General features: G+C 55.6%; 1 protein-coding gene across 2 annotated transcripts in view; it reads left to right on the top strand.

Moving 5' to 3' along the window:
* Positions 1-3,628: 3,628 nt before the first annotated feature.
* Positions 3,629-10,850, top strand: part of LOC120524808 (low-density lipoprotein receptor-related protein 1-like) — a 114,680-nt gene continuing 107,458 nt past the window's right edge. For both annotated transcript variants that reach the window (XM_039746563.1, XM_039746562.1), the window contains exons 1-5: positions 3,629-3,838; positions 7,367-7,489; positions 9,366-9,503; positions 10,354-10,473; positions 10,654-10,782. In XM_039746563.1, the coding sequence (XP_039602497.1) occupies positions 3,742-3,838; positions 7,367-7,489; positions 9,366-9,503; positions 10,354-10,473; positions 10,654-10,782 (607 nt within the window). In that variant the 5' untranslated portion in view covers positions 3,629-3,741. The remainder of the gene's footprint in view (positions 3,839-7,366; positions 7,490-9,365; positions 9,504-10,353; positions 10,474-10,653; positions 10,783-10,850) is intronic.

Raw genomic sequence — 10,850 nt, 5'->3', positions numbered from 1 at the left:
GAGTCAGCTGCTGGCTCCGGTTCTCCGCGGGGAGGCATAGCGAGCCTGTTTCCACTTGTTTATTTCTTGCCCGCCGTAGTGCGTTTAATTAGACTTCACAGCTCCACTTGCCTTGAAGCAACCCGGCGAGTCATGGGCAACGTCTGACATGCTGGGAGTGGCCCACGTCCTCGGTGTCCCTGTGTGTCTAATTGACTCTCTGCGCCAGTCACACGCAGCGGTCTGAGGGCACAGACGCCAGAGCCCTGCCACAAGCTGGCCTGCCAGTCTGGAAACTGGTGGGAAGGCAGTGGAGGGAGAGGCTGGCTGATCGTCTCGGTCACTTTGTCGACCTGCCTGTGCCCTCAGGTTCTGCCACCTCACAGTTACATAGGTCTGCTAGGGAGGTTCGAATAAGGGTCTCTGGCACATTGACCCTCATTGGCACCCTGAACTTGGTTCTCGAGTGCTTTGCTTTGCCATGGCGTCTCTTGACTTGACAAGCCTCACGCCACCCTCAGCCTGTTCTGATGTCTCAGCATCCCTCAGTGCCCGTTTTGGTTTCTACTTGCCTTGCTGTTTTGTTTATTTATTATCACATTGATACAGCGTTATGATTTTCTTTACCCTTATGATGCCAGACTGATTGATTGGCCATCATCCCTGGCACCCGGATTTGATTCCTGGCATATCCCCCTGTCTGTGTGGAGTTTGCATGTGGACTTTCAACTTGTGCACCCGTCTTATCCCAGACCCGAAAGACACACCGGCCCAGTATGGAAGAAAGTACGTATGCCCGTGATGGACTGGCATTCCATCTGGAGTTGGTTTCTGGTGACGGCACCAGCCTTGCCTGATCCTGCAGTAGGTGAATCAGAAGTGATGGATCAAACCGGTGTCTGTGTCGGCTGGTAGAAGGAGACATGGGGAGGGTATGCTTGGCATCACGTGGGGTTCCATAGAAGGCCGCTAGCTTTGTTACTCCTCCGGCATGTAGAAATTAATTAAAATGTGACAATCCCATCCAAGACTCCAGAAGTCAAAGTCCACGAACGGCTCTCCTCTTATCTCTCAATCTGCTGGACCCTCTCGAGTCTGGAATGCTGAAGGGGTCCCCCTACCGAGACCACCCTGCTTTCTGTCACAAACGCTCCCAAGATCTGCTCCTCTCTCCTTATCCTTCTCGACCTTTCAACGGCTCTCAGCACCGTGAGCCACCACTTCCTTCTCTCTTCCCGCGATAATCTTGGATTCTGTGGTTCTGCTTTGGACTGATTTCAAGTCCTCCCTGTCTGGCTGATCCTTTTGTGTCTCCTGCTCCAACTCCTTCTCTTCTCCCCACAGGGGTCCACGTCTCTTCACTCTCTACATTGTGTCCTTAGATCTGGTCACTTCCTTGAATGGCTTTTCCAAGCACCTCTTCTTCTCATTTCCTTCTTAAAACCCACCGATTTCAGCCCAGTCCTCCAGATGCCTCACCAGGACCCTGACCTTTCACCAGTGAGATCCCCTGATTCTGATTCTCCTTCCTCAGGTTTGTCTCTAAGCTTTGCCTTTTCACCATCAGTCACAGTCAGGAATCTCGACGAGACTCAGGACTCCTCCTTTTCATTTGTCAAATTCATTTCTCCAGGGACCCAATCCTGGGCTTTTGTTCTTCACAATATAGCCGAGGATGTGACTCTTCCTCACTAATTATGCCACACAACTTCTTGTTCTCTCTCACCTGGTGAGGCTTCCTTCACCTGCCAGCAGACCCCTCCAGCTCCTGTCAGATGTTCCCTGGTCCTCATTTCTCTCCTACTACTCCTCTGGCTTCCAGTTGCTGCAGGGTTCCTGTTCCAGTTATGGCTCTGCTCTTCAATGTCTCCGGCCTTTGGTCCCTTCATTCGGCCCCCGGCTGTTCCTCCTCTTCCTCCATGTGCCATGAGAGGATGCTGCTTCTCCATTCTTACCCCAAAGCTGTGGAATGACCTCCCTTTGGCTATCTGAACTGCGCCCACTGTCCTCAAACATTTCGGCGCTGCTTAGTGTCTTCTGCAGGACGGAGTTCGGGACCCTGAGGTGTGTCGTAGACTAGCTGAGGTATAATTAGATAACGGTAGAAATAGGACTACTTCCTCGTGCTCGGCGTCTTATCATGTTCCCTGTTGCTTTGTAAGTCACCTTGGATAAAGGCAGCTGCTAAATAATTAACAATAGTGACAGTAATAACAATACACAGAAGCCTGGCACCCTGGTTTATTCCTGCTAGACAGCTGTGTCTCCCCCGCTAAAGGCTGCCATCGTGCCCACTCCACAAGCCCACTGATTTTATTCTGTAAAGCTGATGCCACATGATGCAAGTTCTAATCCTGGGGTATGTCAGACCCCAGGCGCTGATCTTGTCACTGGACTAGGACTGAGTGGTATACTGGTACTGGAAAGGCACAGAAAATGGCACGGTGCCAGCATTCGGGATTTTCGTTACTGGAAGTAAATGCCAGTTTTCCTCTCAACCCCCCCCCAACTCTCCCCTTCTTGACACTCATTGTGGTTACTTCAACGTGATCAGGACTTCACAGAGACCCCCCCCTCACAGGGACCCCCATTGCTCCAATGCTTTCAGCACTTCACAGCTTCAAGTTTATTTACTTGAGGCCCATTTTGGTGCCAGTAATGAGGTCCAAAAGCTGGGATTGACATGGAAATGTGACTTTTAGCACCGATCCAACACTACGCCACACCACAGTCAATTTAAACGACTTATAATTGCTGCCCATGTCTGCCTTATTGACCTTCCAGCACAGTTGTGCCCGCCCCTTTTTGCTGACAGCCAATGACATGCTGCCGGTTGGAGATGGTGCTTCATGAAGTGTCATCAGGTACGGCGAGGTCGGCCGCAGTCTCTGACCTTTTTTGTTTCTTTTCTCCATTCTGTTTAAAACACGACTTTCTCTTCTGTTTCTGAGGTCCAAACACTCGTGTTTCTTATTCCTCCTTATCACTGCATACTATTTGTCGTACTTCAAGATGAGAGTTCATTGCCTGTCAGCCCTCTCACGCACACAGAGATGCCACCAGGACCGTTCGAGGGGGTGATCCACAGTCATTGGGTATGTCACATTAGATGATCGGCGTCACAGGAGAACATCGCCGACTGCCTTCTGATGCACTAAGATTACGTAATTGAAGGATATGACTGAAAATTGCTGCAAAAGGTGCCTAATGTGACATGGGTGTAAGTGTCACCATAACTGCCACCTGCTTTTCTCACACTTCACCCATGAACTCAGGCCTGCACTTCAAAAGAGAGATGGGCCAGGCCGTCCATTTGAGCTCCGCTAACCTTACAAAAGTACGTGCTCACCAACACCGCCATCTCCCTTTCCTCCTTCCCTCGTGCACCTGGCCATTCGTAAATGTGCCCTCCGTTTACGCCCAGTCAAACCGCTCCGCCGATCAACAAAGCGCTCAGCCCGGCACAGCGCGGCCATTTTGGCTCCAACGCTACGCGCAAAAGAGCCGACATGGCGGCGGGAGAAGGGGGGGGGGTTGGTCGAAAGGCGCGGGTGCGCATGCGCGTGACGTCAGCGAGGCGGCTGTGCCCTCCGCTGCCTCCCCGCCCTCTGCCTCCCTTCTCCACTGCCTCTCTCCGCTCAAATCTGTAACCAGCAGCAACGGAGGCGGTGGGAACAATACGAGTAGCGCTGCCAGTGTGCCCAGCAGGGCCCCTCAGCAGCACGGAGCTTCGGCCGCTTTGCTGAGTACCCGCGCCGCCCGATGATGTGCTCGCGGGCAGAGCTGCTGGCCCTGGGGGTCTTGTTCTTGAGGGTTCTGCACAGCTTGGAGGTCCTGGCGCCCGCCACGGCCATTGACGGTGAGTCGCCTGGGGCTCGGAGCGCGCGCGTGTGAGTGAGGAGTGAGCGAGCGGGCGGCCGGCCGGGCAGGCGGGCGGGAGGGAGACGTGCAGCCGGAGAGCGCCGTCGTGTCAACTGCGCGGATGGATAGTCCGCTTGGCTGGCGTCGGCCATCCCGTTTACCGGCTAGCAGGCTGCAGAGTTCGGCGGCAGCCCCGTCCTCGGCGGTGCTCGCGCCGCCGCCGCCAGAACAATGGCCTCGGTGGAAAGCAGCGCCACTTGGCACTGTGATGTGCGTGGCACCGGAGGCGTGTAGACCGGCGGGATGCTCACCGGCGCCCTCCGCGCCCGCCACTCCCAGGCTTCAATTTCGCCCTCCTGGAGGGGCCCGCGCTGTGCCAGCCTGGGCGAATCTGCCCCTCTTTTGTGCCGCCCGCCTTGACAGCTCGCCGTTGTTGCCGGCTGCTGTCTCACTTTGCCATGTCTACAGTTGTCCATCCATCGGTGCGTGCTGATTGCCTTGACACGGGGCTGGCCTGGCACAGTGGTGCCATTCATCTCTCTGCTCGTCTGGAGCTAATTATCCAGTACCGCCTTCGTGTTAACTCTGGCCTGGCTGGTCAGCTGCTTGAGAGGGATGACCCTGCTAGCGTAGTGGCCTTTTGAGCGATTTGGTGCTGGGGGGTAATGCCAGGCTGTGGGGTTGTCCCGTGCTTGTTGGTGCTGGGGTTGCCCGAATGAGTTGGCGCTGGGCTCAATAAGTCTGCTCCTTCTCCGCGAATTGAAGTCTGAGACTGGCTGCTGAGGATGCCCGCATGGCCTTCTTCACTATGAAGTTTTGCTTAGGAAAATCTGTGACCAGTCTGTGGTTTTGTGGTTGAGGCACTGGAGGGGTGTGATTCTTTCGTTCTTGCGTTCCTTCTTTTTCTTTTTTTTGTTTTTTTTTTTTTTGCTCGCGCTGGCAAGTGTACAGAATTAGGACGAAAGCTGATTTTTCCTGGCCTGTTTTGGAGCCCCTCAGCCACCTCCTCTCTAAACAAACGACTAATTCATAGATGCGCTGAATTGTGGCTGCGGCGCGTTGTGCCGAACGCACGCACACACACACACACACACACTGCAGCCCACATTATGCCCCAGAAAATACTTGAAATGCTTTTGGCAAACAAAGAAACAGATGTTGGTAACCTCTTGCGTGGGTACCATTTCGGCTGCCCGTCAGTGTGTGCTCGCCGAGCAGTCTGGCATCTTCGTGCCAACCGACTGTCAGAAAGCTAACCTAACGGTGCACAGAGGGAATGAAGCTGTGCCTCCCGTGAGTCACCAATGACTTGTCCCCTGGGCGTCCCTCTTTCTCCGAGCGGCCGGACGCCTCCGGCATGTGGCTTGGCCGCCCGTCGCGGTCGTGTTGCCAGCGGTGTTGCAATGCTTTCTGGGGGCCGAGGGTCATCTGCCTCACTGAGGCTCTCTCGCCGATTGAGCAACCCCGTCCGCCTCGTGCCATTTCTCATTGAGCAATCCCTTCCCCCGGCTTCCCGGAACATTCGGCCCACTCTCGGAGGGTGTGCGGGGTTGTGAACTCTGGCACCCGAGGTGAGGCGCCTGCCAGACCCCCCCCACCCCCCCAGGACTGCTCAGGGGCGGACCCACAGTGCTGGAATGTCTCTCTCCAGCTTTTCAAGCAGGAACATCTGGATGGAATTGATTACAGTAGGCTGTGCGCCATGGAGTCGCATCCCATTGAGAACGGCATGCTGCTCTGACAGGATAGCCGTCCATGCCAGTTCAGATGCCCTGTGTAGGGTTTGGCAGCACCAGGTGTGCCATGCACCTGCCTTTGTGGAGGGCTCTCCCATCTGAATGGCGTACTTGAGCAGTACGGTCCAATCGGTGCCTGGCATCGGTGTGCTCGCACAGCTCATGATGTGGTGGGCCCATGCCATCCCCCCTGGGAGAGGAGGGCTGCAGTGAGGTGCGGGTCAGCACGGGCCTGGCATGAGGACAGTCTGAAGGATGCGGCCCATCAGGCCTGTGCTCCTGTGGTGTAACTGGGTTCAATGTGGATGGTGGTCAGCGAGGGGCAGCAGAAACGGGAAGCTGTGGTCTTGAAAGAACTGGGAATTGAAAGCAGCGATTCATACAAAGTGTTAGTCATGGAGCTGACAAGTGCTGGCTCAGCGGTTTGGTGCGGGTTGGCCGGAAACCCAACGGAAATCGAGGTTAGGCCATCGATGACCAACATGTCGGCTCCGTGTTTGGTGGCGACTTCCGAAAGTGAAGGAGAGGCCTGCAGGTGAGCTCTGCATGGGCACTCACTCCCGCCTGTCCAGGGCACAGCTGAAAGCCCCTCTGGTGTCGGTTCTGACAGTTGGCATGGCTCAGCAGGTGCTCCTTGGCGGGCCTGGCCATGTTTACAGCTTGTTGTGTTCAGCTGGTGGTCCCTAATTATAGGTCTTATCGGGAGACGCCCTCTCACCCTGCCCCATGGCATGACGCGATCTGGTGTCACTCGAGTCTAATTGCAGGAGGGCTTTGCCTGAGAAGAAGCGGCTGGCGTGCTTTTGGGAGACCCCCACAGCCAGAGCTAAGGTGGACAGGGGGTGCTGTCCACCCACAAACCCCTGGCATCTGGTCACCACCCGGCGCACATCCCCATTAAAACAAACAAACACACACAATGCAATGCAATGTCTAGTCTGAGTGTGAAAATCGGCCCGCTGTCCTCTGCGTGGGCAGCCACTTCCCTGTCCTGTGGTCACTCTTCCCCCTCGTCCCCATTGACCCTCCTGCTGGCTCAGATTTTTTTTTTTTTTTTTTGAGGGACTGAAACTTATAAAAAGTTAGACACAAGTGTAATGCCCTCTCGCCGAGCTTGCCAGGTGTATAGTGCCTTCTGTCTCAAGAGTTGGACGGGCATCACGGGGGCACACCGCAGTTGGCATCCTGGCCTCTAACAGCTTGTCTCTTGTTCTCCGCAGCACCCAAAACGGCGACTTCTTGAAAAGCTTTTGTGTCTCAGTCCGACTGTGTGGGCATCGCGGTCAGTGCCCGGTCCCGGTGAGATCCCTAGGGTTAGGCTGACACTCCCTTTGCCTCCTCTTCCTCGATATCACAGTCTCCCCACTCCTGTTGGCCGCCCGTCCCGTTGATCGGAGTGACTGGGCTGTGCCACTTGTAACTGGAGCTCTGGGATAAGTAAGATAGGAGCAAGTGGAGACTGGACTGGGCCTGCCAGTCCGATTGATTTGAATTGGGGCGCGGGGGGCACGTTGGTACTGGGAGTCATGACAGCTGTGTCTCGCTGATGAATGCCTCATTCTTCCCATCAGCTTTACAACATGGTGGCCTCTGTATCCTGAATCTTTAAGGGATGCTAATCACGGTGCCCGCAGGCTGGCAGGTGCTGCAAAAGCCACACAAGTCTAATGCCCTCTCGCCGAGCTTGGCAGGTGTATAGCGCCTTCTGTCTCAAGAGTTGGACGGGCATCACGGGGGCACACCGCAGTTGGCGTCCTGGCCTCTAACAGCTTGTCTCTTGTTCTCCGCAGCACCCAAGACCTGCAGCCCCAAACAGTTCGGATGCAAGGACCAAGTGACCTGCATATCGAAAGGATGGAGGTGCGACGGCGAGAAGGACTGTCCAGACGGGTCGGACGAGTCTCCAGACGTCTGTGAGTCTACCAGGGCGGGGAGGCAGGCGGTGGCCTTGTTTACCCTTTTTTGTCAGGTCCCTCGCCATCACAAGGTCACTGCAGGGCTGATCTCCCGGGGGGGCCCACTGTGAGTTTTGTCTGGCCCGTGCCCAAGGTCTCTTGTTTTGGTACATTGTGTTTCAGGAGGCCAGGCTGCCCAGAATGGGCACACACTTGGCGGATTGCAGCGAGGGCTAGGGCCTCCCGTACGCCACACGGTTAGTCCGGTGGCCGGCTGGATACGTCACCTTAAGTAGTGTGGAAGGAGAAGAAATGAAAAAAAAAAAAGGTGCCAGTCCGCCCACAGGCTGCGTCATGATGGTGGTTGGCAGCGCGGCGCTGGACGTGGCGGGGCTGCCCGTTTCAGTTTAATGTTTACTCGCATGTACACACGCACTCGCCCGCAGAGAGTGACTGACATGTAGACACTCGCGTGTGAGCCCACTCCGCCGCACGCCCTCACACCTACGGCCAGCTCCAAATCGAAATCGTTGACACTCCGCAGCACTCCTGCCCTGGCGCCCACATCCGCGCTGAGATCTTCACGTGCCCTCACACACACACACTCACGCACTCGCATGCAGAGGCTTGCTCACGACCTCACCCACCCACACACACACACACACTCACTCATGCACGAGGATATTCCTGGGCACACCTGCACGCACGCACATACACAATTTGAAGACCCTTTTGGGTGTGTCCCTTCGTCCCCGTGCGTAGAAATATGCGTCTGAGACACGTCCCCGGGCGCACTCCCACTCTCTCTACACGTTGACACACAATTCTTTCCCCGGGCTTGTGGCTTCAATATTTTGGAAGATCCTGCCTCTTGTTTGCAAACACAGCCCCTCCAAAAAACCAAAAAAAAAAACGGCGGAGCGTCACGAGAAGCAAGCCAGGCAGGCCAGGAGCAGACGATGTGTTCACCTGATATCGCTGCCGTCCGTCTGCTGGAGAGAATCCACGGCAGGGCTCGCTGCCACAGGAAGTGCTGCAGACAGGCTGGAAAAAGCTCTGCGCGTTAACCCCCGCCTGCCCGCCGCGCCACCCTGTACTTATCTGACTGTGCACTTAGCCGACATGTGTAATTAGAGGAATTTGCGCCTGCGAAGATGTGCTGAGCACTCATATGGGGGGGCGGCTGGAACGGGGTGTGTCTGACGCCCCCTGCTGGTCGGGCTGTGCGCTCCACCGGCTGCCGCCCTTACCCTTGGCACATCTGGGAGCGTCGCAGGTTTTGCTGTAGGCGCCGGGAGTTGGGTGATGGTATGCTAATGAGATGCTAATCAGGCTTTTCACAGCTCAATAGCACTGGTGCTTTTTGTTCATTTTGGGCAGCCGCACAATCAAACCAGTTGTTAGGGGGAATCTTGTTCTCTGGCAGGCACTGTAGGGACGAAATAAATAAAACAAAAAAAAAAAAAAGCAGGCGGGAGGCGGAGCCACAGGAATTAAAAAAAAAAATTTGGCCGGGGGTCTTTTGGAGACACTTGAAGGGAACCCTCTTAAAGGAGCGCCCGCTGAAGATCAACCACCAGGAGTGAGAGCGGCCACAGGGGTCCTTGTCTGTTCTTGTGGGCTGCCCGTGATGCTTCCCTCATTCTTCCCCCTTTTACTCATCAGTGGCTTCGGCCAGACTTGCTCCGACTGGGAGGCCAATAATGGCCTTTGGAGTGTTTAATCACTTCCTGACAGCGGGCACGAAGCTACGGAAGGAAGCCTTCAATTGTCCCAAATGAGCTGACCTGGCAGTCCCGGTCTGTGGCTGCTCGCGTGTCCCGCCCAGTCGCTCTGCCGTCGACACTAAACACTTCTTCTTCTTCTTCTTCTTTTTTTTATTCTCCTTCTGTAGGCCCGCACAGTCGAATGTCCAAATGCCCGCCCAATGAGCATCAGTGCCTTGGCACCGAGGTCTGCATTCACCTGAGCAAGATGTGCAACGGGGTGAGGGACTGCAGCGACGGCTATGACGAGGGGCCCCACTGCAGAGGTACATACCGTTCAGTACACCATCCGTGCCCACCTCGTCGAGTGTGTGAACCTGTCCCCGCTGCACTGCCCATTTAGACCCCCCCGGGACCAGGCAGAGGAGATGGAGCCGAGGTGCAGTTGGGTGACCTGGAAGTGCCGTGGGTGTGCGGACATGATTAGCGGCAGCCTCCCTGTGGGCCGCAGCGTTTATCTTGGCTTGGCTCTTTGTTTGCTCTTTGAAATTGATTTGATACGGGCTCCTCTGTTTGCCTACGGAGGCCGCTCTTTGCCACGCTGACAAAGGGGTCTCTTGTTTGCAAAGGAGGACCCTTGAACACTCCAGTGTCCAAGTGCCAAACCGTGTGCATTACCCAGGAGTCAATCGGCCAAGCCCGCTTTGAGGAAGTGGTGAGGGCGGGTCCTTCTTTTTTTTTTTCTTCCTTCTGTATTGCTGAGCCATGCTGTTGGCACCCTGGCATCTGCGCTCAGACCTGCTGGGCCCACACGTGTGCTCTTCAGATGTGAGCAGGTCACTGGCACATGAAGCCTATCGGTGGTACACTTGGACACAAATTTGGAGTTTGCCTGAACAACAGATGCCCCCCATTCACCGCAGTTTTACCCGGGCAGCATACCCTGCAGGCCCACCTCGGTTCAGAGTTCATCTTGACCTGCCTTTGAACATTGCAAGCCAAGCTGTGCCCGAACCAGGAGAGTCCTGCTTGGCTGTAAGAGAGCGCCGGCTGGGCTAGGGACACTCCGGACACCGTTAAGGAGGATGAGGAGGAGACGTCTTCGCTGTCAGCTGATCAGATGCTGTGTCATGTCTCCCATGTTCTTATGTTCCTCTCTCCTTTCCGTCTCTACAGAGCTGGCTACCAACTGCTCTCGTTTTGGATGCCAGTACAACTGTTCCGTGACGCTCAATGGTCCCGAGTGTTACTGCAAGACCAACTACGAGCTGGCAGCTGATGGCAAGATGTGCAAAGGTGAGGAAAGTGGCAAATGTATGACTGCTGCCAGTGTGGGTTAGGGGCTCCTGCTCGGGCCTCAACTGCTGGCTTGTCGGAAAGGGGCACGGGGTCAGGGATGGCAGGTATGCAGCCGATGGGCAGCCTGAAACGCTGGGTAATCCTTTTGTGCCCGTGTCTTTTTCACGTGTTTTCCAGATTTCGATGAGTGCTCCGTGTACGGCACCTGCAGCCAGACCTGCGTGAACACCGAGGGCTCCTACAACTGCCGCTGCGTGGAGGGCTACCTGCTGCAACCAGATAACCGGTCGTGCAAGGCCAAAAACGGTACGGAGCTGGGCAAAACGCTGCGCTTTGGTCCGCGTGTGCCCTTTGCCGCTGCTCTCTAACTCTCA

The sequence above is a fragment of the Polypterus senegalus genome, chromosome 3, assembly GCF_016835505.1.
Source record: "Polypterus senegalus isolate Bchr_013 chromosome 3, ASM1683550v1, whole genome shotgun sequence".
NCBI classification, from domain to species: Eukaryota; Metazoa; Chordata; class Cladistia; order Polypteriformes; family Polypteridae; genus Polypterus; species Polypterus senegalus.
This window is presented reverse-complemented; position numbering and strand designations above follow the sequence as displayed.